This window comes from Epinephelus lanceolatus, chromosome 14, assembly GCF_041903045.1.
Source record: "Epinephelus lanceolatus isolate andai-2023 chromosome 14, ASM4190304v1, whole genome shotgun sequence".
Classification (NCBI taxonomy): domain Eukaryota; kingdom Metazoa; phylum Chordata; class Actinopteri; order Perciformes; family Serranidae; genus Epinephelus; species Epinephelus lanceolatus.
Genome location: NC_135747.1, coordinates 38,002,428 through 38,029,394, shown reverse-complemented (window position 1 = coordinate 38,029,394; position 26,967 = coordinate 38,002,428). Strand labels below are relative to the sequence as shown.

Sequence of the window (26,967 nt, the reverse complement as noted above, 5' to 3'; positions counted from 1 at the left end):
GTGATGGAGTGCTGCGGCAGATGACCTGGCCTCCACAGTCACCGGACCTGAACCCAATCGAGATGGTTTGGGGTGAGCTGGACCGCAGAGTGAAGGCAAAGGGGCCAACAAGTGCTAAACACCTCTGGGAACTCCTTCAAGACTGTTGGAAAACCATTTCAGGTGACTACCTCTTGAAGCTCATGGAGAGAATGCCAAGAGTGTGCAAAGCAGTAATCAGAGCAAAGGGTGGCTATTTTGAAGAAACTAGAATATAAAACATGTTTTCAGTTATTTCACCTTTTTTTGTTAAGTACATAACTCCACATGTGTTCATTCATAGTTTTGATGCCTTCAGTGAGAATCTACAATGTAAATAGTCATGAAAATAAAGAAAACGCATTGAATGAGAAGGTGTGTCCAAACTTACTGTACTGTATCATCAGGAGGGAAAGCGCCACAAAGAGTGCATCACAAGGAGTGAAGTTGCGTCTTCTTTTCCTCGCAGATGACAGTTCAGGTTCATTCTCTCCTGTTGCGTGGTAAGTGTGGTCCATTCGCAAACTTTATAACTAAAAAAACTTTTCACTACTCTCTGTCGACGAACTACTAACACTCTCTGCTGTTTCCTTCTCCTTCTTCCTTCCTTCTGCTGTCTTCGTTGGTTCATTTATACACGCGAAACGCATTCTCTAGCTGGCTGGATTGTCCGCTCGGGCTGCCGTACATACATGGCGGCGCAAGATGGCGACCTCTCTAAAGCAAGGCCCTTGCTATATATATATAAAAGCATAATTATAAGGCTACAAAAACCAAACGAATTTTATTTTATAGCGATTATACACTTATATAAACATATTAATGGGTAGAATATTCAGATTCAGATTCAGATTTGACAATAAACCATGCCAAATATTACACACTGGCCCTTTAAAGAGAGGCAGAGCCTTCGGCTGCTGTTAAACATGATGCCAACATGTCATCCATCCATCAATTTTCAACCGGTTATCCCAAGCCCGGTCGCAGGGGCAGTAGGCTGAGCAAAGTACTCCAGACGTCCCTCTCCCCAGCAACACTTTCCAGCTCCTCCTGAGGGACCCCAAGGTGTTCCCAGGCCAGGTGAGATATGTAATCCCTCCAGTGTGTTCTGGGTCTGCCCCAGGGCCTCCTACCAGTGGGACACCTCTAACAGGAGGCGCTAAGGAGGATCCAGATCAGATACCTGAACCACCTCAACTGACTCCTTTCAACATGAAGGAGCAGCGGCTCTACTCCGAGCTCCCTCTGGATGTCCAAACTCCATCCCCCATCTCTAAGGATGAGCCCTGCCACCCACAGAGGAAACTCATTTCGGCCACTTGTATCCACAATCTCCTTCTTGGTCACTACCCAGAGCTCATGACTATAGGTGAGGGTTGGGATGTAGATGGACCAGTACATCAAAAGCTTCACCTTCCGGCACGGCTCCCTCTTCACCACAATGGTCTGGCACAGCGCCTGCATCACTGCAGACGTCATGCCAAACCACCGATCTATCTTGGGTCTGATTGACTGTATACATGCAAGAGGAATTCAACTCCCAATCACATATCTGGGTGTGTTCGTCCGACTTTGAGAAATTCAGTTTAGTCTGATTTCAGTCGAACTAACACAATAAATCAATGTTCTCCAATGTCATGTAAAGATAGTGACAGTAATTACTGTTATTTATCAAAATGTCTCTGTTGTTCTTTACCACTTTATAAACTCAGTCCTTTGATGTTTATACTATAAAATACTGACTGATTTTATTATTGATGATTTTCTGTAAAGTTTGGTTGAAACTGAACTCCAGTCTGACAAATGAACGTGTCTCCTCTGACAGGAAGTCTCGTTATTTATTCACAGAATTAAACTTTTCTGACCCTCAGGCAGGAAACACTTTTAGATTTGATACTTTATTTTATTTCACATGATTTTACTCAGTTTTTCTTTATTTTAATGTGAAAACTAAAAATAAATATTGGCTCATTTCTCCAGTTCAGACGCCTGCATTCATGTTGTGACTGTTCACAGTGATTTCCTGTAAAACGTCCTGAGATCAGACAGAAGAGAGGAGTCCCCACAATGTGACCAACACACACACAGTGGATTCCCCGGTCGATGCCCTTCTTGGGTCGGCTTCAGCTGCGTGTGTGTGTGTGTGTGTATGTGTGTGTCCAGTGCAGCAGCATGTTTTGTCTTTATATGGTTTCAGCTCTCATATTTGTTTAACGTTCGTGCGACACCAGAGAGAGCCGGCCTCTTTCTCTCACTGCTCTTTTCAGATCAGCTCGTTCTTCTTCTGCAAAGTTAACTCTTTTTGTACGTCTAACTTTATTAACACTGTGTCCCCTCAGGGTGGATCTGATCTTTGTACAGTTAAAAACAGAAATGAATCAAACAAATGACACATCTGTAAATATTACACTTAATGTTCAGACGGAGCAACTTCAGATCTCAAACTGTGTGTCGTTCACAACCTTTACACTCAGTGTGTGTTTGTAACGACCGGCAGCTCACAGACAGGCGACATGAAGGTATTAAAGTGAACTATTTTTCTGTAATTAACAATGTATTAATATGTAAATAAGTATTTATTAATATGTGGGTATGTGGGTGTATAAATTGATAGAATAATGTATATTCATACTTTGTATAAGTCATATGTTCACTTATTTAAATATAAAAAGATAGCAGGACAAGTTGATGATGATATTTATGTAAAATCTACATTAATATTTATTTTTTTTGTAAGGTAAAGGCAGTTGGTAGTATATATATCATACATTTGGACTGGTTTATACTTGTAAGTCATAATATTTGGTCATTTATATCATATACCATCATAGGTTTTTGTAAGACAGACATTTGGTACTTCCCATCATTTACATATACATGAGTTATTTTTGTGAGGCAAAGTTAAAAAGTTATGATAAAGGTTTATCTATATAAGGAAGCTGTCTGTTTAATTTCACTCGATGGAGGAGGGGTGGGGTTTAATAAGTTTATACTTCCTCCCACTCCTTTTTGAATGTGTAAATCAAACTAATTATACTCTGACAACTGCTTTTCATTATTTGTGGATATTACTTTCTTTCCATCTGTCTTCTTGTGTGTATGTGCATGTCTTTTCTTTTTTACACAGGGCTCAACGATAAGGTTTTTTTTCACTTGCCCGGTCGGGCAAGTTGGTCAGAGATCTACTTGCCCGGAGTCAGTTTTTACTTGCCCTATAAAAATTGTTTAATTTAAGCGGCTATCAAATAACAAAGACTGCAGTTATTTTTATGTTATGTAATCTTTATTTACACTGTATTTATTAATTAAAACAACATATGTCATGTATTGTAGCTTAATTCTTACACAAAAATGACAGTGTCATGGCTTAAAGTGAAAAATTTGTCAATCGTTCTCCGTCTATAATTTTGCACCCTACTTGAGCCATGCCCACCTCTATTTATTTTTCACCCCTCTCTCCAGTTCTACTGTATTAACACCGGGTTTAATATATTTTGCTTCCATCTCTCTGTCCTGGTCTACTCTACTTCAACGCTACTTAGCTCTCTCTCTACTTTACCAGTAGACTACCACATCCACCTGTTGCACAAAATGCACACAGCAGTGTTTCCCCTAGGATGGAGTTGTAGCAGCGGAGGTGAAGCACACGCATGAAAAATAATTTTCACATGCGTGAAACTTTTTGCTATGACCTATTTAAGTGCTGGAAGTTGTTATTTACGTGACAACGCCTGAACGCAACACAAGCTCAGCATGAGTGCTGCGCTGAGCTGCTGTGCGAGCAGCGTGTTTGTCAGTGCGTAACAGCAGTCCGTGGATGGTTATTTAGGCTACACACTGTCCATTTCAATAACTTTGTCAGCTGACAAACTGCACCAGGCTTGGGGTCAGGTTTGGTCAGGAAAATGCGGCCCGAGCCTCTCTAGCGTGCTCACCTGTGTGTGTGGCGGAACTCCGCCGTGCGTGATACAGAGAGCAGAGGAGAATTGTTAATGCGTGACCATGTAGAGACAGAAATGACACGATGGCATAACACCATAAATAGTATATTGTTATGTTATTATATGAAGTGTCCGTCGCGCAAAATAATATCAATGGGGGCTGTGGGCAGGACATTGTTACGTGTGCCTGTGACTTCAGGCAGAGAGACCGCTGCATCAGAGCACGTTTTAAAATACATTTATTTTATCAATTAGTTATTAACTTTTACTATTTTTAGCAACTTGCCCGATCGGGCAAGTGAGTTGTTAGTTTACATGCCCGACCTTGAGTTTTACTTGCCCCGGGCAATCGGGCAATCCTTATTGTTGAGCCCTGTTACATGTTTGAAACGCTGTGTGGAGTTTGCATGTTCTCGTCGTGTCAGCTTCTTTTACTTCTTTTAACCCTTTGAACTCGTCCACTAGTGCCTACATTGATATTTTTTTTTATTGTGATGTAATTTCCTGGAGTATCTTCACATGTGCACAACCTGAGCTACAAGGTTCTGTAAATGCATCCTAATAATTGACAAACGCACTGAAATTGTGTCATCAAAAAACAAAATTTGTCACCTTTTATAAAATAAAATCACAAAACGTTTTGATTCAAAAGATTTTTAAGATATGAAACACCAACACAATATTTCCTGACACTCCATAAGTTATTTGAATTGCATCAATTATTTAGTTTTTGAGATATGCTCACTTTATCAGTAGAATGGAAAGGTATTTTGATAGATTAATCACTGATGTCTCTGGCACCACATTTCACACCACGTGTAATATACCACAGTGACATCATCATGAGACTTTGCTTTCTGCTGCAAACACGACAAATGTTGTTGCCATTATGGTTATGAGGTGGTAAACCATCAGGTGTTACCAGGAGAACTGAGCCGTGGCTTGTGACTTTACTTGACTTTAGATTTTGACTGCAAAAAGCATAAAATATGAATGAATCTTCTGACTTTTTATTTCTCGGGTATTTGACCATGTTTCCACAGCTGAACATATTAACGTCCTGTCTGCAGATCAGTAAGTCTGATCACATGTCAAACTCTGACTCTGTGTCCTCAGTGTCTCACAGTAATGAGACAGTGTGCTGCCTCCTGCTGGACGTTTAACTACAACACACTGAGTCTCATCACATGATCACCTAAATACATTACATACATTCTCATGTTTTTATGTCAATAATAAACTAATGTCAGTTGTATCAGTGAGGAGACAGATCTGAGAGGGGACAGACAGACAGACAGACAGAGACAGGTCTTACTGAGGACACGGAGTGTCCATTCTGCAGAGTGGACAGTGAGTCCTCCAGCAGTGATCAGCTGACACCTGTACGTCCCCTCATCCTCCTGTCTCACTCTGTCCATGGTGAGACTGAGACGTGTCCCATCCTGTCTCTGCCGCAGACCCGTCCTCACTGGACCCCCGTCCTTCAGCCATGTCACCACGGCAAAGGCCACAGAGGAGACTGAGAGAAGGTGAGAGGTGAGGACAACACAGTTTAGTCTACAGGCAACACCTGGAGGCTGGAAACTGTCACTACACCTCCTCATGTTGATGACATCACCCTTAGGTCACTGCACCTCCTCATGGTGATGACATCACCCTCCGGTCAGACTCACTCATATAACTATCTGCCATATAACTGTCAACTTTACACTTCATCTCTACACATTATGATGATCATTTTTAATTAGACTCAGAGGTTTTAATGACCTTGGCAGGTGAATGTGACCTGTGCTCCTTCTGTGGCCTCCTGGTCCAGAGGAACGGCCTCGAACCGCAGGTTGGACCCCGTCACCGACCTCCTCACAGCCCTGACACACACAGATAACACTCAACAGTTAATTCAAGCTTAGGCTCATACATAATTATATTAATAAATATACACAATTTTACTTTTGAAGTTAAGGAGAATGAAAATTGTATAAACAAAATGGCAGGCTGCCAGGGATGATAGCTGCTCCAATATCACAAAAAATAGGGACTGTCGTACTAACATTGGCTGGAAGGCTACTACTTTTAGCTTCATCGTATACAAACTATTTTGATCAATCAAGAGCTGTTTAGAATCAGACCATCACTGCTAATTAACATCTGTTAGGTAGCAACATAAGATAGTGTTAACGTAACATTAATTAACATTAGCTAGTGTACCATTAGCTAGCAAATGGTACATTAATATTACACATTAGCTTACACTCAGCCAAACTAATATTAGCTAATATTAGCTAATGTTACATGTTAGCTAACGTGTATCATTAGTCAATGTAACGCTAGGTAACGTAACTTCTTCTAATATAGCGCCAGCTAATGTTACATTAACGTTACACATTAGCTAACATGTAACATTAGCCAAAGTAATATTAGCTAATGTAACATTAGATAATGTTAATGTTACATGTTAGCTTAAGTAGGGCATAATCCCTCTATAGGACTCTGGACTTTTCTCTCTTTTTCTCATGTCTGTGCTTTTCCTTTGCGTGTCTTATTATTTTTTGTAAACTGCTGCCATTTTGGCCAGGCCTTGCTCATAAAAGAGATCACTTGATCTCAAGCAATCTGCCTGGTAAAATAAAGGTTAAATAAAATTTTTAAAAAAATGTTACATTAATGTAACATTAGCTATTATAGCATTAGCTGATGGCATGTTAGCTAATGTTACGTTAATGTTACACATTAGCTAACAAGTAACATTAGCCAAAGTAATATTAGCTAATGTAACATTAAATAATGTTACATGTTAGCTAAAGTGGTACAATAGTTAATGTAACATTAGCTAATATAGCATTAGCTGATGACATGTTAGCTAATGTTACATTGACGTTACACGTTAGCTAACATCTAACATCAAGTATTATTGGCTAATGTGACATGGTAGCTAACGTTAGCTAATGTTACACATAAGCGAACATGTAACATCAGCCAAAGTAATATTAGTTACATGTTGGCTAACATATAACATAAGTTAATGTAATGTTAGCTAACGTACCAGTAGCTGTTGCATTAGCTAATGTTAGCTTTGTGTTGTAACAGGTTCAACTGTACCTGCTGCTGACTGAGCTGCTCTCTGCCTGCTGGACTGAACTGGTCTGACCTGGATCAGGACTAAAGACTGACTGGACCTGCAGACACAGACAGACAGATGAACATGATGAAACAGAATTCAGAGCATCTCTATCTTCACTTATGTCATTGCTATTATTAAAATAATAATAATAGTTGTAATATTGTGACTGTGACCTGGGCAGCTGCAGTTCTCCTCTCAGCCACAAGAGTGAGCTGTACAGGAGGTTTGCTCCTCCAGGAGGAGGCTGTTTGAGACAGGGGGCTCTGCTGCTCCCTCTCCCTGGGCCTGGGCTGCTCTGCCTGGGTGCTGGGAGCACTGGGACCACTGGGAGCAGCTGTCAGGTTACTGCTGCTGGTGTGTGTGGACTCAGCTGAGGTGACGATGCTGCAGGAGGAGACTTCAGTGTCAACAAACTCCTGCTCACTTTAATGTAGATAATAAACGTTGTATTTACATGTTGCAGGAGAGTTTCTGAACTGTTGCTGTGTGATTATTTCCAGTAAGTTTAAGTGTGTTTTTGAATCCACATTTCTGTTGGATGAAGCAGTGACTGGATCTGTGTCACTTTGTTTGACAGCTCCAGGTTTGTTGAAGTATTTCTTAGTAAGTAAAAGATCAACACTCACAGTGAGCTGGTGATTTATGACCTCAATATACCATCATGTGTTCACTACTTGTTTCCACTGAAAACACAGCTTATACAGATTTAAAGACTCCTTCAATAAAATATTATAAAACATAACACGCGGTTCAGTCTGAATGTCTGGAGAGAGTTTTGTGCTTTACGTAAGATGAATTCAGGGCTCTTCACACCGTCCTGGTTTGGTCCAGACGTTCAGACTTCTCAGTCTGATCTGAACCAACAGAACAGGTGTGAAACCTCACCTTATACCGAGTAAAGAGGTGGTGTCGGTCCAGCTCAAACTGAATCACGGTTCTCTTCGGTTCTAGTGTAAAAACATTTTGTCGGATAGTTTGAACTTTACGACCAGTGACAGGAAGTTCTGGCAATTTGTTGTCGTGTCGTCAGAATTCAGTGGATGCAGATTCTGTGTGGGGCTGGCGATCACAGGATGTGGTTAATGATGACAGGGTAGAGGTGATTACAAAGAGATGTAGGCAATGACGACTGTATGTAAGGAAGGGAATTAAGTACTTATGCTGGGATGTAGGTAATGACGATGGGATGTTAATAATGACGACTATATGTAGGTAATTATGACGGGATGTAGGTGATGATGCCAGGATGTAGGTAATGACATCAGGATTAAGGCGATGATGACGGGATGCAGCTAATGACAACAGGATGTAGGTAATTAGGCTAGGATGTAGGTGATGATGATGGGATGTAAGCAATTACATCTGGATGTAGGTAAAGGCAATGGGATGAAGGTAATGATGACAAGATGTAGAAGATGATGATGAAATATAGGTAATGACGACAGGATGTAGAAGATGATGACGGGATGTAGGTAATGATAACAGGATGTAGGTAATGACGACAGGATGTAGGTAATGACGATGGGAAGTAGGAGATGAAGATGGAATGTAGGTTATAACAACGGGATGTAGGTAATTACATCTGGATGGAGGTGATGATGGGATGTAAGCTAAGACAATAGGATGTAGGTATTTACAACAGGTTGTAGGTAATTATGCCAGGATGCAGGTGATGATGATGGGATGTAGGCAATTACATCTGGATGGAGGTAAAGACAGGATGAAGGAGAGGAAGATGGGATGTAGGGTTTGACAATGGGTGCAGGCAATAATGACAGGATGCAGGTAATGAAGATGGGATGTAGGTAATTACAATGGGATGTAGGTAATGATGACGGGATGTAGGTAAAGACGATGGGATGTAGGTAATGATGACGGGATCCAGGTAATGACGATGGGATGTAGGTAATGATGACGGGATCCAGGTAATGACGATGGGATGTAGGTAATGATGACGGGATCCAGGTAATGACGATGGGATGTAGGTAATGATGACGGGATCCAGGTAATGACGATGGGATGTAGGTAATGATGACGGGATCCAGGTAATGACGATGGGATGTAGGTAATGATGACGGGATCCAGGTAAAGACGATGGGATGTAGGTAATGATGACGGGATCCAGGTAAAGACGATGGGATGTAGGTAATGATGACGGGATCCAGGTAAAGACGATGGGATGTAGGTAGTGAAGACAGGATGTAGGTAAAAACAGTGAGATATAGGTAAGATGACAGAATGTAGGTAATGACTATGGGATGTAGGAGATGATGACGGGATGCAGCTAATGACAACAGGATGTAGGTAATTATGCTAGGATGCAGGTGATGATCATGGGATGTAAGCAATTACATCTGGATGTAGGTAAAGGCAATGGGATGGAGGTAATGATGACAAGATGTAGAAGATGATGATGAAATATAGGTAATGACGACAGGATGTAGGTAATGACGATGGGATGTAGATTATAACAACAGGATGTAGGTAATTATGCCAGGATGCAGGCGATGATGGGATGTAGGCAATTACATCTGGATGGAGGTAAAGACAATGGGATGTAGGTAATGATGACAGGACGTAGGAGAGGAAGATGGGATGTAGGGTTTGACAATGGGTGCAGGCAATAATGACAGGATGTAGGTAAAAACAGTGGGATATAGGTACGATGATGGAATGTAGGTAATGACTATGGGATGTAGGAGATGATTACGGGATGTAGGTGATGACGACAGGATGTAGGTAATGACGACAGGATCTAGTTGATGACGAAGGGACGTCGATGATGAGAACGAGACTCAGGTGATGAGGACATCTTAAAAGAAAGCTGTGATGTAGGTGAGTGTGCGGACTCACCTGGACGAGTCTTGAGGAACACCTGAGAGGAGAAACAGAAACAATCATGTTGTTTTCAGCTTTCAGAGGACGTGATGTCAGAAACAAACATCTTGGACTCTGAGTGGTCAGCTCACCCTGGACGTGGAGCGTAGTGGAGGCCGTTGCTGTCCCGGCGCTGTTGATCACCAAACACGTGTAACTTCCTGCATCCTCCACACACACTTCCTTTATCTCCAGGAAGTGCAGCCCAGAGCGCTCGTACATACTGATCCGCACAGAAGACTGAAGCTCCACCTCCCCCTGAACAGGTGGAGACAGTGGCCAATAACAAGATGGCAGCTAAACTGTTAGCACTTTTTACCTGAGGCCTGAGTTAAGCTCCACCCACCTTGTGCCATGTGACCTGGGGTTGTGGGCGTCCTGTTGTTTTGGCGCTGAACTTCCCGGTCTGTCCTGGCTTGGCGAATACTCGGCTCGGTTTAGTGACAAACTTGGGCGGACTCTCCCCCCAGATACTGGGCCTGTTCCCCACCGACGGGACGGCAGAGCGACACCTGGGGAATCATGGGAAATGGAGTTCTGTCAGCATCAAGTACTTCTTTACGTGTCACTGTGGAGGGTTTCTTCTTCAGTGATGACTGTCTGTTGATTCATTAGTAGGCGGGGCTTCCTGTTGTGATCATCCAATGAGACATCAGCCAAATATGTTTCATAAACATGTCTGATAATTATTAGAGCTCATGAATGTAACACTCTGATTGACAAACTGATTGATTGAAACCTTTATTTCAGAAGGGGAAACTTACAATGAAGACTCTGTTTACAGGAGTGCGGTGAACGCACCACCAGGCACGAGCCACAGATGACTGCACCACTTTAACTCCATTAAAACCAGTGTGTGTTTCATAATGATGCATCGAGTCTCTGCCAGTTGATTCTGATTTATTGTATAAACACAAACATGTAAAAATGACAGCATGAATAGTTTTATGGCCGTCAGTAAAAACTGCAACATAAAAAAAGCACATTAGATTTACTGATCGGTCCTTTAAACGGCTGATTTCTCTTCCATATTCTGAACCAGGACGTCCTCCAACATGCTGAGGAAGAGTTACGACACTAACACTGATCCAGAGACACAGAAGAAGAGCTCACCCTGTTTTCATGGCGGACGGGAGGCCGTATTTCTTCCCAGAATTCTCTGCAGGTGGAAAAACATGAACACATGAGAGAAACAGTTTGGTTTCTTAAAGGAGTTTTATTTTAGTCCATCTTCATTAAAACAAGATCAGAGCTGCAACTATTTCAACAGGAGGTGACTTTATCTGCACCTGTCACAAATCAAAGTGACACCAAACAGGAAAGACGAGATGAAGGAGAAACACAATGAGCTAAAATTAAACAGGAGACTAAAAAAGTTAATGGTGTCTGAGTTTTATGATTTTAACACAAAAATTAATTTAAAAATGAAACTAACATCTAAATTATTTGACGTCTTGTCTCTTTTTGTAGATGAGTCATTAAGTTATGAATTAATTAGAGCTCTGGTTGGTGCCTAAAACATTCAGGATGATGATGATGATGATGTTTGAACACAGGAAGTTAACCCTAAATTAACCCCCGCCGGTCACATGGTGTGATCCAGATCAGTAAACGCGTCTCTACTGAAGCTGAGTTCAGTTTTACTGAGTGTGAGTCTGGTTGTGTTTAAAAAACAGGAAGCTGCCGGCGAGCTGTTTACGACGCAATTAAACCTCTCTCTCACACACACACACACACACACAGTAGGTTTTATATGGGTGAGGTCATGTTTGGAAACTTTGATGATCTCCTGTTTGAATCAAAGTGAACTGAGAACAGCTGACTGAAGTCTTCATGAATATCTGAGAGTTAAATATCGTTTTGAATCTTAAAGATGGACGTCAGAGACATTTTACTGTAAAATTAAACATGTCAGCGCCCTCTGCTGGTCGCACTCTGTACTGACATGTTAGCAGCTGCTTATAAAACACTGACAGGGTGTGAATGTGTGGTGCAGCAGTATCAGTAGAAGTTGTGTTGCAGGTGTTCGAACCTTCCAGGAGGATCTCCACAGTCACCTGACGGCTCCCCGCCTGATTGGTTGCCTGGCAGGTGTAACGGCCCACATCTTCCTTTCTGACTCCGCCCACGACCAGGCTGAAGGTGCCCCGCCCACCTTGCTGCACAACGCAGCGCTCTCCACCAATCACAGGGCTCCCCTCTCTGTGCCATGTGACCTGAGGCTCAGGATGACCTCGCACCTGAAACACACACACACACACACACAGAACTGACGACAACACAAACAACCTGACTGTAAACAAATCAAACGTCCCCAACAGGCTGCAGAGATCATTACACACACACACACACACACACACTGATAATAAACTAATGATTTATCTCCTCTGAAAGTCAGCTGACGTCCTGTATAACACACACACAGCAGGTGTGTGTGTGTGTGTGTGTGTGTGGTTGACTGCTTCACATCAGGATGAAGTCGATCACAAGACTGAAGACGTTAATCCCTCTGATCTCACATCTGCCTCACTTCTTTCCTTCCTTGTTTCCTTATTTCCTCTCATTTCCTCTTGTTCTCTAATTTGTTTCCTTTATCGTTTCCTTTATTGTTTCCTTCCTTGTTTCCTCTCAATTCTTCTGTTTTTTTTGTTGTATTCCCCTTCCTCTTGTTCCCTTCCCCCCCTTGTTTCCTTCCGTTTCCTCCTCTTCTCTCATTCTCTCCCTTGTTTCCTCTGTTGTATTCCCCCTCTCCTCTTGTTCCCTCCTCTTCCCCCTCATTTCCTCTCTTGTTCCCTCTCCTGTTTCCTCCCCTCTCTCCCTCACAGTTTGAAAACCTCAGTCTTTCTCTATAAAGACATTTGATGTAGTTTTTTTCTATAACTGATAATGACATCATCCTTTATTCTTTCAAGTGATTGGATGAATCTGTTGTGATGTCACTGACCCTGTCTTCCCACTCGTTTATTAAACTTCCTGTTTCCTGAGACAAACAAACATCGTCCCACCTTCCCCTCCAGTCGGGCGTCTCCTCCCAGGACCACCCGGGCGTTGCGAGGAGGAAGGACGAAGGCCGGAGGCTCGATGCTGCAGGAACTGCATCCTGGTGGCGGGCCTGTTACCTTGGAGACGGCGGAGGAAACTGAACCCAAGCGGACGTCACTCATCCTGAAGTCAGAGACAGAAAATACAAAATCATCTGAGGGATAAGACATCACACTGTGTGTGGTGTGTGTGTGTGTGTGTGTGTGTGTGTGTGTTGAGGGATGAACAGATCAAACACATGAAGATAAAAACATCATGTGTGTGTGATCAGCAGTGAACATGTGACTCACTCCACATGTCTGACCTTATAAGGAGAAACTTCCTGTCAGACCGACTTTACTTCTTCTTCATGACAAATAGATTTACTGTCGTCTGTTCTCAGTTTCTGTTGTTGATCAGCTTCGTTCTTCATCCTCCAGATTTTTGTCTCAGTTTGAGAGTTTGTCTGCGATGACTCTTTCCCTTCTCATCAGACTTTCATCCATCTGAGCTCCTCTTCTTCTTCACTTCTTCTTTTTCTTCACTTCTTTGTCAGCTTGAACCAGGTGCTTTAAAAGTCTGACACTATGGTGACAGTGACAGGTGTGTGCAGGTGTTCTAACAACAACAGGAAGTTTGTCAGCAGGTGGAGCTCATTAAGATACTTTAAACCCTTCCTCCTCCTCTTCATCACTCAGTGAATTGCGAACACACAGACATGAAACACATGTTGAAATCATTCATTGTGACTTCTCATCATCTCTGATTATCCAGAATAAACGTCCATGAATCAAAGAATCATCTTGTTTTCTTCGGTATCACAGTAACCAGTGATACATCCGGGGAAACTAATATGGACTATAACTAGAATCACCGCCTCACGGTTGTTTGTCTCCGCACACCAGTCAAGTTCCAGCCATGTCTGTGAAAACATAACGCTTCACACACAGAACATCAATACAATCAGCACAGTTTCAAGTGGTGCTGGATGAAGTACCTGAACACCACACTTGTGTAAAAATACAGATTTCTTACCAGAAAATGACTCTGGTAGAAATTACAGTCACCTATTAAAATATTACATGAGCAACAGTCTTAAAGTATCTCATATTTACTGTTATTACGTATCAAAAGCATTTTATTATATTAACATACGAGGAGAGTCTGAGGCACAGACAGCAAACCTCCCTGCCCTTCCATGCGCCTACATGGAAAGCCTAACGGCTGACACCTCTGTGGAGGCATAAAAAAAGTTCTATCTAATTTACAGCTTATAGCTAATTCACTGACACCATGGAAACATCATACGTCTTGATAGCGTTCCTAAAGCATCATGGAACCTGTAGTTCCAAAACTTGTATGACAATCCTACAAGTGGAAGTGATGTTGAGTGTTAATAATAATAATGATAATAACAAGTAGGGCTGTCAAAGGATTCATTTTTTTAATCACGATTAACTGCACTTTCACAGCAGCTTTGAAGTTCATATTAACGAGGTTACATAATTCTTACCAGTGTTTTGATTAGAACTCAAATGAAGGCAAAGAAATTTACTTTATCATCTTGATTTTTAGATTTATTTCTTTAAGATCAGCGACAGTGCTGTCGAAGAGACGAAATAGCAGCACGTAATTAACCCTCTGAGACCCACATACTGTAGACCCATTTTTGGTCTGGATCTTTGGGGGGAGACAGCAGGTCAACAGTAAATGCCACATAGAAGTGGTATTTATCACCCACTCTGCCTCTGAACCACAGCCTGTCAAATTTGGATCTGCTGTATGAACTAGAAACAAAAATCAAGACTGGCATCTGTTCACTTGTGCGATTAATTGAAAAGTTTTCAATTGACCCACCCACAGCTCCTGGCCACTGAGCATGCACAGTGCCATAGATGTAGATTTCAGGAGGGACACAAGGGACACGTCCCCCTCAATATTAAGAACATCTGTCCCTCCAGTGAAAACATGAAGGTAACTCAGGACTTTTGTTTTCACCAAACTAAAGACATTGAAACCATAAAATGATGCAGAAAATTCACAAACTGGTTCACAAACATTCACCAGACTTCAGGAAACTAAGTGTTTGATGCTCTAAATTTTCTGAGGACCCACAGACCTCCTGATCCATGCCCCCCCCCCAGCTCTGTTGCTCAGTGCGTCAGGTATTTCAGCCTCTCAGACTGTGTGAGTTGACGCTGCATTGGTTGGAGGACCTGATGGTGTTATCAGACTGTTTTCAGACCAAACAGAACCAGCATGTTGGTTTCCTGCTGTCACAGTTAAAATATGCTGCTAACACACAGCTGCCTTACATGGCTCTACAGCCAAACACACTAAATGACATTTTTATCTGGAGGTCGACCTATGCTTCCTATTAAGTCCTCGTCAGAGCCGCAGGTCCACAGCAGGACGTGTTTCTGTCAGTAATCTGTGATCGTTTGATTATTTCCAGACACATTTCTGTCTTTATTTAACAACTGACGTGTCGCAGCTTTCTGAACATTTAATACATGAAGTGTTTCAGAGACGCCTCCAAAAACCTGCTGTGGTCCTCTCATAATGGTAATGCTGTTACCAGTTTGTACTGGGAGGTTTGACCAGTCATTTTTAAAACTTTATTAGGTTTATTAGCGGCAGCATGTGACAGCAACATATCATGTTCACTATCTCATGTTAACATGCTAACATTTACCTATTAGCACGTCCACAGAGCGTTTTTCTTAAGCAGAAAGGCACTGGGAAGCGTTTCATCCCAGACGTGCGCTGCGTGGGTTTGTTTCTATGACAACAATATCTTACAAAAGCTTACAAAGGGGAGCAGTGATTAAAGCACAACTCTACTCAGCAACATACAGCGATCGCTGATCGATCTGCTCCCAAACATGAGCTCTTCTGTCTTTGTAGTGACAGCCGCCGGCAATTCCATTAAGAGAATGAGAAAGTCCGTATTGGGTGGGAAGGGAGGTGGATGGCTTCTCTGCCTTTCCTAAGCCTATGCAGAAAGCCTCTTCTGGACACTTATATGGAAGACCTTAAGGTAGAGAGAGCAAACTTCTCTGCCTTTCCATGTGCCTAAATGGAAAGCCTAAGGGGCCGTACACATGCCATGTCTTTAACCGCCTGGAAAACACAAGGTCGGGTGCTGGGCACTACTTTTGTGCCTTTTTGTGACAGCTTTCAAGAGCGCAGCAGCAGGTTGGTAGGTGGTAGGTGTGTAGCCCTGCACTAACATGATCAACTTTTCCATACGTATCAGACTGAATATTGACAGAAGAAGGGAAAGATATCTGTTGGCTGTGATTGGTTGTTCCTCGTCACATGACATGCAGTGTATCTCAGGACACAGCCATCATGCCCTGAAAAATAGGGGCTTGGGAATGTGTGCATGTCGCAACAGTGTTGCTCTGGCATTTGTGCGCGCCTGCCGCATGTCCTCATTGAAAACAATAAATTTGAGTGTGAAAAAAATGCGTCATGTGTACAGTAGGCAGGGAGAGCTGCAGCAAAGACCCCCCAGGAACAGAACAGAGCAGCATCACTGACAAACAGAAATGACATTGATAAGTCAGACACAGCATGAAAAGGAGGAGCTGGGGTGGAGGCAGGTTGCAAAGCAGCTTGCAGAGGAAGCAGCAACAGTTGGCAGGCCAGAGCAGTTTAAACATCTCAGAGATAAATACTGTACTTTTTACTGTACTGTCTGATAACTTAAGATACTTCACAGATTCAGATTATTAATATACATTATTACTTTACTTTTGATATTTGAAGTACACTTTGATGATGATTTTACTGCAGTAAAGATTAGATAACATATTCTGTATTTCTATACAGTGGTACATTTACTGCAGTACAGATCAACATACTTGCTCTTGAGCTGCGTGTGTGAACGAGGAAACAGGAAACAGAATTCTCCTATAACCTGTGTTCTGTATTGATGAATAAAAAGTAAACAGAGCAGCTGATAGAAGATCAGTTTGTACACAGATAACAAGCGACCTTGTAACAACAACAGATCCCAAAGCAGTGACACAGTCAGATGTGAATGTTTGCAGTCAGCAGTTCAGTTGTTCCACTGAAACACATTTGGACTCAGCAGGAGAGACTCAGAGAGAGGTCAGTGAATCTCTGTCTCCCATCTGTGCTTCTCATTAACACACTTCATTATCAGAAGGGAAAACTTCTGTTTCCTGCTGCTGAATGTGATTCAGTGTTACCCAGTCAATGCTAAATGTGACCAAACGTCATCTAGTCAATGCTGAAAGTGACCCAACATCATCCAATTAATGCTAAATGTAACCCAACATCATCCAGTCAATGCTAAATCTGACCCAGCATAATCCAGTTAATGCTGAATGTGACCCAACTTTATCCAGTTAATGCTAAATGTGACCCAACTTTATCCAGTCAATGCTGAACGTGACCCAATGTTATCCAGTCAATGTTAAATGTGGCCCAATGTTATCCAGTCAATGCTGAATGTGGCCCAACGTCATCCATTCAATGCTGAATGTGACCTAATGTTATCCAATCAATGCTAAATGTGACCCAACATCATCCAGTCAATGCTGAATGTGACCCAGCATTATCCATTCAATCCTGAAGGTGACCCAACGTTATCCAGTCAATGCTGAATGTGACCTAACATCATCCAGTCAATGCTGCATGTGACCCAACATCATCCAGTCAATACTGCATGTGACCTAACATCATCCAGTCAATGCTGAATGTGACCCAACATAATCCAGTCATTGCTAACTGTGACCCAATGTTATCCAGTCAATGCTGACTGTGACCCAATGTTATCCAGTCAATGGTGAAAGTGACCCAACATCATCCAGCCAATGCTGGATGTGACCCAGCATTATCCAGTCAATGCTGAATGTGACCCAAAATAATCCAGTCAATGCTGAATGTGACCCAACGTTATCCAGTCAATCCTGAATGTGACCCAACGTTATCCAGTCAATGCTAATTGTGACTCAACGTCATCAAATCAATGCTGAATGTGACCCAACATTATCCAGTCAATGCTGCATGTGACCCAACATCATCCAGTCAATGCTGAATGTGACCCAACATTATCCAGTCAATGCTGACTGTGACCCAAAATAATCCAGTCAATGCTGCATGTGACCCAACATCATCCAGTCAATGCTGAATGTGACCCAGCATTATCCAGTCAATGCTGAATGTGACCCAAAATAATCCAGTCAATGCTGAATGTGACCCAACGTTATCCAGTCAATCCTGAATGTGACCCAACGTTATCCAGTCAATGCTAACTGTGACTCAACGTCATCAAATCAATGCTGAATGTGACCCAACATTATCCAGTCAATGCTGCATGTGACCCAACATCATCCAGTCAATGCTGAATGTGACCCAACATCATCCAGTCAATGCTGAATGTGACCCAACATTATCCAGTCAATGCTGACTGTGACCCAATGTTATCCAGTCAATGCTGAATGTGACCCAACATCATCCAGTCAATGCTGAATGTGACCCAAGATAATCCAGTCAATGCTGACTGTGACCCAATGTTATCCAGTCAATGCTGAATGTGACCCAACATCATCCAGTCAGCACAGTGTTAAGATTATGTCACCAATTCAGTATCCGACCAAATGTCTCCCCTTCCGTTCCTGAGATATGACACTGAGTAATGCCCAGAAAAGTATTTTTGTTTGATGATGTTTGACTTTCTGGATATAAAATGTCATCACTTCATCATTATATGCTGTTAAACATTTATGTGAAGTTTTGTCATACTTAGCGTATGAATTCTTGAGTTATGGCCAAAAATATGTTTTGTGAAGTCACAGTGACCTTTGACCAGAAACTTCTGATCAGTTTATTCTTCATTCCAAGTGGATGTTTGTGTCAAATTTAAAGAAATTCCCTTAAGGCCTTCTTGAGATATCATGTTCATGAAAATGAGAAAGACGCAAGGTCACACTGACTTTGACCTTTGACCACTGAAGTCCAATAAGTTCATTTTTATGTCCAAGTGGAAATTTGAAGAAATTCCCTCAAGGCGTTCTTGAGATATCGCATTCACAAAAATGGGACAGACAAGGTCAGAGTGACCTTTACCTTTGACCTATGACCACCATAATGTAATCAGTTCATCATTCCATGTCCAAGTGGACATATGTGCCAAACTTGAAGAAATTCCCTTGAGTTGTTCTTGAGATGTTACATTCACAAGAATGATGCTAATGCAAGGTCACAGTGACCTTTGACCACTGAAATTCAATCAGTTCATTGTTGAGTCCAAGTGGACATTTGTGCCAAACTTAAAGAAATTCCCTTGAGGTGTTTTTAAGGTATCGTGTTCACAAGCATGGGACGGACAGATGGATGGACAACCCAAAAACATAATGGGCTCTAGTTTCCCGGTGCAGCGCAGGGTGGTGCAGGGTGGCGAAACCCGCGCAGAGCTAGTTTCGAGCAGCGCAACCCAAGGCGCGCTCAGTTTGGTAGTTTGGCAGACGAGGTGCGCCGAGATGGGTGTGGCGGCGCAGCAGGGGGAGGTGTCGACAGATCCAGCTTGGCACAGTGACAGTTTCATGCCAAAAGGCTTCGCCGAAGGTGCGCTAAAAGCTCGCCAGCTGAAACCAGGTCTATTTTCAGCGCAGGGGGAGCGCAGCCGGTGTAAGCCGAAGTTTGGCTGACCAGTGGACAGTGCGCACACGTTACCAAAACCTCACAGGCAGGTTTCCAGAATATCAGGTACATTAACAATGCAATAAATACCTCACAAAAAACACTACTCAATGCAACTATCTGCAATCAGCACATAAATGTATCTCTATATCAACTGTCCCGTCACATCTGATGTCAGATCAAAGGGGATTGGCACCGTTCACGTTTGGCACGTGTAATGGAAACCCAACCTGATTTGATTAACAAAACTGAGTTCACATCCCTCTCAGCCAACCACAAACAGCCACAGCATCAGATAGGGAGTATATATTCAGCATCTGTCATCTTAGAAAAGCCAAAAGAAAAGAAACAGAGTGAGACTGCGAGAGAGAAAGAGAGAGCGCACGCGCACGAGAGAAACGCAACATTGATTTACAATTGTGGTGACCTCCTCCCAGGCTACCTTTGCATCATCAGCCCGTGGAGGTCTGCTGGCAGTTCCATATATTCGGACACTGCGAGCTTGGACCTCCCAGACCAAAACATCAGTTTCCTCCTGGGAGGAGGAGTTTGGCTGTCTGACGCTGCTGCTCTCTTCTGCCATGGCGAATTGAGTAAACTCTCATTACGCCTTCGCGCGGCGCATTTAAGAGCGAGGAGAGGGGCTCATTTGATTGATGTGATGTGTGTAAAACCCACTTCCCGCCTTCTCTCCTCCCTCTTTTCGACTTGCGCTGGTAGGAGGGACGGAGGTGGGACAGAGGAGTAGCTGCACCAGGACGCACAATGTGCCAAACTTACAAAATCCGCCTGGCCACACCCAGTTGGCGAAGCGCAGGTGCGCTGTGCCTCCGCTGCGCCCGGTCTGCGAAACTAAAGCCCATTGCCTCCGGCCACAGCTATCACCGGCGCGGAAGCATAAAAAAACCCTTCTGTGTTCATTCTGTTAAGGGTCACTGTAACTGATAATAACATTAAACTCGTGTTATATTGTGTACCCTGACATTTTCTGAGGCTGTAACAATGTCATGCTGTTATAACTCCAGTGTGGACATGTCCAACGGAGCTAGAAACAATGACAATGATGATAAAAGTTTGACTTGGAAATCTGAACTCCTCATTCTCTTTTGGGTTGATTTTTGATTTGAATTTTTTAATTTTCTGTTACTTACCTGTCAGTCTGTTCTCATACACTGATTACAGCAGCAGATTTAAAGTCAGAAATCAGTCATTTATGAAACAGTTGTTTGTTTCAGGCAAACGTACAGAAAAGGAGCTTTTCATTTTGAGCCGATTACTGTTGATATCACTGAAATAAAAGTTTTTATCTGCTGTAGCTACTTAAGCTAACGTTAGCTGGTTGAAACATCATGTACAGCTGATGTTTCAATCTTTCAAGTTAAGGAAAAACCCATCCCACAAACACATTCACAGTCTCAACATCATCCTGACTGATACCAACAAACAGATGTTGATGTGAAGCAGCTCCTCCTGTTAGTCTCCGGGTAAGCTAACGTTACGTTAGCTTGACAGCTACAGTGCAGAGCTGACACAGAGGATTATTAAAGGAGCTCAATCCAACAAAACATTGTTTGCCAGTTTATGACATTATCTAATTTGAATATAATGAGTACACCACTAATGTCATATATTCAGAAACTGAGCTGTCTGTTTAAATGAATTGAATGTGGAAACAAGATTAGTTTGTCATTAAGTTTCACGTTTTATTTGACGAAGAACACAAATAAAGGCCTCTAGTTAATGTAAAATAATTACAATTTAAATCACAAATACAAAACTGATCAGAAACATCACAGTTAAGCACATGTTCTTCACCAGAAAAGAAAGTCCTGCAACGTATTAACACAGAACATCAAGCTGAGACAGAAACCATCATCACGTCTCCCCACAGGCTTCATATCTTATTCAAATCTTTACTTTTCTGCCCACAGGAAAGGAAATTAGATCAACAAGGTTTTGAAACATAAACTGAAGCAACTTTTAAAGATCAGAGGAGATCAAGTCCAACATCAAGAGGCTGAAAGTTTGAATTAGTAAAACTTTAAATGGTGTATTTAAGGTGTTTAAGTTCCCAGCATGCACCAGAGTTCATGTACAGGTCTATTTATCAGAGGAGAAGATTCCTTCTCGTCAGTCGACCGTTTCACAAACATCCTTTAAACCCTGCTCACTGTTTCCCACATATATCCAGTACAGTCCCAGTTCAACCAGCATTCACCCAGTACAGTCCCAGTTTAATTAACCCAGTACAGTCCCAGTTCAACTAACATATATCCAGTACTGTCCCGGCTCACCCAGTACAGTCCCAGTTCATTCACCAAGTACAGTCCCAGTTCAACCAGCATTCACCAGGTACAGTCCCAGTTCATTCACCAAGTACAGTCCCAGTTCAACCAGCATTCACCAGGTACAGTCCCAGTTCAACCAGCATATATCCAGTACAGTCCAAGTTGACCCTAATTCATCCAGTACAGTCCCAGTTTAATCAATGTTCACCCAGTCCAGTCCCAGTTCATTTACCCAGTCCAGTCCCAGTTCATTTACCCAGTCCAGTCCTTTCATTAACCCAGTACAGTCCTTTCATTAACCCAGTACAGTCCCAGTTCAGTTAATCCAGTACAGTCCCAGTCCATTAGCCCAGTACAGTCCCAGTTCATTAACCCAGTACAGTTCCTGTTCAACCACCATTCACCCAGTGCAGTCCCAGTTCAATTAACCCAGTACAGTCCCAATTCATTACCCCAGTACTGTCCCAGTTTAACCAGTGTTCACCCAGTCCAGCCCCAGTTCATTAAACCAGCACAGTCCCAGTTCAGTTCATCCAGTACAGTCCCAGTTCAACCAGCATTAACCCAGTACACAGTCTGGGTAAACTGACCCTGGTACACAGGGTCTGGTACACAGGTGATGGTCTGAGCACAGTTATTGATCAGTATTGATCAGTTATCAGATGAATTCATGTTGATATTTAATATGATTTAACTGATTGTTTTAAAAAACAAACATTAAAATAAATAATATTTGAGGTTTAATAAGATCAGAATAATATTTTTTAATCAAACATAAATGACGTGTATTGACGGATCGATATCAAACCGATCGATCAGCCTGATCAGCCGTTGGTTTGTTTTGTTTGTGTCGGTGAGGCGGGTGAACCGGCGCGAGCCGCGTGCAGCACCGTTAAAGCGCTGACTCCGCCCACCTGAGAGTTCGGGTGCGTTTGTTTTTAAAAGACGAGAAAAGGGAGCGTTTCTAAAAACGAGAATATAAAACAGATTTAAACATGAAGCTGAGGAGACAGACTCACCTCCTCTGGGTCTCCTGTGGGTCTCCTGTGGGTCTCCTTCCTCACGGACTCACTGAGGAGGTTCTGTGTCCAACAGCGGAGTTTTCTTCACCTGAATAATCACTGCATTCATCACCGGGACGCTCCTCCTCCTCTTCCTCCTGCTGGTTACTAGTTTAACCTCTCCTCCTCCTCCTCCTCCTCCTCCTCCTCAGTGTGTTTGTGCTGCTTCGGTGGAAACAGTGTGAAAACACCGAGCTGGTGCAGGAGGAGGACAGGGGCGAACCAACTAATCCTGGGCCCCTGAGGCCCCCTGAGGCCCCCCACCACCCCCTGATCCTGGTAGTAACCAGCAGAGCAGATTTTAGCATCTGAAGCACAGATGTATAATAGCAACAGGATACTGACACCAAGATGGTGCCGGTTCAGTCCAGTAGAACTGTGAAGCCCAACACACCCCAAAAAGTTTGTAGCGTCCAGGTTTAAGTTGCATTGTGTTTAGCTTGTAATGACATCACACTTGAATTAAGAACTAAGTTGTTAAATTTTATTAATGTGGCAGGTAGCTAGTTAGCTAGCTAATACAGAGCTAGTTAGCTAGCTTGCTAATCCAACCATGCTATCAGTTATATTGGATCATCAGATATTTGGTATGGGTTCTTGGCCAAATAAGTTGATATAAATATCGGCATATCAATTATCCACAAAAAATCTAATATTGTGCATCTCTAGCTAATTCCACCATGTTTTCATGCAACTTTCATACAGACACAGCTGTAGCTCAGACAAACCAATAAGGTGGTCCTCTCTGTCCTCCTCGCCCCTGTCTAGTTAGCTAGCTAGCTTGCTAATTCCACCATGTTTTAATGCTAACTTTACAGTAGTTACAGAAAATGAGTCAAACAACATCATCACTCAGCAGATGATAGCAATGTGCTGTCCTACTCTGTCACAAAAGAGTGTGGATGAAGAATTAAGTTGTTAAATTTTATTCATGTAGCAGCTAGCTAGCTTTCTAATTCTGCCATTCTATCATGCTACATTTGTTACAGAAAATAAAATCAGCTACCATAACACTAGCTGTTTGTAGCTACGCATCAACCGTTAGCTGCACACAGCTGACATAATGGGTTTAATATATCAAAGAGTTTTATCTTTGTCAGTAATGTTTTATTGCTTTGGCGTAACTTGCCTGGAATGCTATGAAGTCATGAGTTGTGACTTGAAGTGGTTACTTACAGGCTCAGAAACTATCCATCTCATCTGACCATTAATAACCACAAAAAGTTGGTATATTTCTTAACTGTAGTACCTCATAGTTGCTTGTTAGCCAGCAAGCTAATGTGTCAGGTAGAGACTATTAATGCAGGGATGACGTTTTTCTGTAGTCCGACCCTGATGTTAGCATCTCTTTGGTGCATTTACTGACAGCATTTTTACAGCAAGATAATCTTCACTAATGAACACCACTTTTTGATCTCTGAAGGAGGGTAAATTCAATCACCAGAATTAAAATGCTAAGGTGAGGCTATAAACAAACTACACGGCCACATGACTTCATCCTCGCCACCATGAGGCTGTATAGCTGTGTTTGGTGTGATGACGTTCTGTAGTCTCATTTAGCCACTTGTTAGCAAACATCTCTCTTTTTTTGGGGTTTTACTGAACGCGTTTACATCATCAGAGCACTTATTGAAAGTAACAACCTTCTTTTTGAAGACAGTTGGAATACTACAGTTTGTTTACTGATGGAGGTCATTTAAAAATACTTTTGGATCATATTGAAAATGACATGTTTAAAAATTCAAATGTGTTTGTTGCTGGGTTATGATTCAGGCAGACAGATGGAAGGCGTAAATACAGAGGGGTGGAGTAAATACAGATGGGTGTATGAGCTCAGTGTCTCCAGCAGATGGTGCACACAGACAGAAGGATGGAGGACAGCAGCGGGTCAAACCTCTGGTTTGATCCTGGGTCTGCACCCTGTCTCCATGGAGATGATAGACGACTCAGTGAAACATGTCTGATGGATCAATAACACATAGTTTTTACCAGAGTGAAAGTAGTAATACTACAGTGTAGGAGTACTCTAATGTCCTGCAGTTAAAATCTTACTGATCATTAAAATATACTGGAAGTACCAAAGGTAAAAGTACTCATTCAGTAGAGTAATCTTTAGGATATTATTGATGCATTAATGTGTTGATCAGTTTAATGTTGCAGCTCATTTTAATTACTTTATAATCTATAGTAACACATCATCTTTTATTATTGATTATATTTTGTATCAATAATCTGGATTTGTAAAGTTAAAGCTGTCAGATAAATAAAGTGCAGCAACCTCTGAGATTTAGTGGAGAAGAAAAAATAAAAATATTTAAGTACCCTAAAATTGTACAATGGTATAATACTTGAGTAAAAGTACTCAGCTACTGTCTCTGTCAGTCTGGGTGGAGAGGAAGGCTGTCATCAAGGCTCCTAGACAGGGGAGAGGAAGTGGAGCACAGGTGCCTTCAAAATAAAAGAGCAGAGTTTGATTTCATTAGAGATCATATCGTTAACTGTCTGTGATCAGACCCCCTCCTTAATGAGACTATCATGTATCATTAACACGTTTAATAAAACTAATTAAACAAACCAGGACTCCTGGAAGTTCCTGGACAGATTCAAGGACCAAACAACTCAATGTAAAAATAAAATAAAACTATTATTATTATTGATAATAATATTCAGTCTAATATTGACTCCAAAAAACAAGATGGTGACTGAAATGTCGAGCTTGTAGCTTAAGAATGTGAGGAACAAATTGATGGGTGACGTCACGGTAACCACGTCCTTTATTTTATACAGTCAGTGGTCAAAATCAGGCCCCCAGGAAGTGTGTCAGGCTCTGATGCCTGTTTTTATAGTGGCCAAACAGTGGAATTACACCGTCACGTGATGCCATGGGGCCCACAAAGACTTTCTCTCATTGACTTATGTCGGGAAAGAAACGCCTGAGCGTTACAAACCCCACAAAATGACTCGTTTCACTATCAGGATTTGATCCATTTAGTCCGATAACATTTGGAAAGTCTGGAAGAGCCACAAGATTAAATCATTTTATCCCCATTCAAGTTAGTGGAGCGCTAACAGGAAGTTAGCAGCTCGGCTGGCAGAAGTCTCTAGGGTGCCTGCTCTATGGACTCAATGAAGCAGAAGCCCCGCATCAGTGGGCCCAACACTGTATCCTGAGGCCTGTACTATGAAGCAGAATTTGGGGTTAGTGAGGTAACTTAAGGGTTAACTCTGGGTTTTCAGTACTATGAAGCTGGTTCTCTTTTTACCAGGATAAATCACCGTGGTAACTGATGCTGATCAGTTAACCAGCTCTGGAGCAGCTTAACTGATCAGAGTATCAGATCCCAGCCTGTCAACACCCCGACCTCTGACCAATCAGATCACTGAAGAAAAAAGTATCCGTGGACAAAAATCTGGAGTCTCAGGTAAAAAAGAGGAGCCTGTATATTGTTATAGGTCAGTAAAATCATTTCCTTGTTCCAGGGCTCTGTTTCCACTGGGTTTAAAACAGAGCTTCTAACAAACACAGAGATCGTTTACAACATTAACCCTTTAAATCTGAGCAAATTGGCTGGATTTCTTTTAAATACATGTTTGGAAGAATAGCAATCAACAATGAAAGAGGTAATGACCCAAAAAAATTAGCAAGAAATTAGTAAAAAGAGAAAATTTAAGACAAGAAATAAAGTTAAAAAACAAACAAACAAACAAACAAGGAAATGACCTGGAAAGAGTGCTTAAAAATTCTAAAAAAGTATTTCCTGTTGAATTTACAAACAGTCCAGTTTGTGTCAGAGTGCGCTCCGACACTCAGAATGAGTATTTCTGAACGCACTACTCTCATCATATCTTCCTCCATTGTCCAGAACATTGTCTAGAACACGCAAACAGAACTTGTTAGCTAGCGCTAGCAAATGTCTGTGGAGATTTTTTTTGCATCCAGCTAAGCCCCGCCCACCAAAAAACAT

At 42.1% G+C, this 26,967-nt stretch overlaps 1 protein-coding gene across 2 annotated transcripts in view; it reads right to left on the bottom strand.

Moving 5' to 3' along the window:
• The window catches only part of mylka (myosin, light chain kinase a), a 78,142-nt gene extending 55,050 nt beyond the window's left edge, over nucleotides 1-23,092 (bottom strand). For both annotated transcript variants that reach the window (XM_033617349.2, XM_033617350.2), the window contains exons 1-11: nucleotides 22,961-23,092; nucleotides 12,963-13,122; nucleotides 11,990-12,197; nucleotides 11,071-11,116; nucleotides 10,304-10,469; nucleotides 10,050-10,215; nucleotides 9,934-9,955; nucleotides 7,254-7,464; nucleotides 7,059-7,135; nucleotides 5,727-5,827; nucleotides 5,275-5,478 (exon numbers count right to left, since the gene is read on the bottom strand). In XM_033617349.2, the coding sequence (XP_033473240.2) occupies nucleotides 5,275-5,478; nucleotides 5,727-5,827; nucleotides 7,059-7,135; nucleotides 7,254-7,464; nucleotides 9,934-9,955; nucleotides 10,050-10,215; nucleotides 10,304-10,469; nucleotides 11,071-11,116; nucleotides 11,990-12,197; nucleotides 12,963-13,121 (1,360 nt within the window). In that variant the 5' untranslated portion in view covers nucleotide 13,122; nucleotides 22,961-23,092. The remainder of the gene's footprint in view (nucleotides 1-5,274; nucleotides 5,479-5,726; nucleotides 5,828-7,058; nucleotides 7,136-7,253; nucleotides 7,465-9,933; nucleotides 9,956-10,049; nucleotides 10,216-10,303; nucleotides 10,470-11,070; nucleotides 11,117-11,989; nucleotides 12,198-12,962; nucleotides 13,123-22,960) is intronic.
• Nucleotides 23,093-26,967: the final 3,875 nt, after the last annotated feature.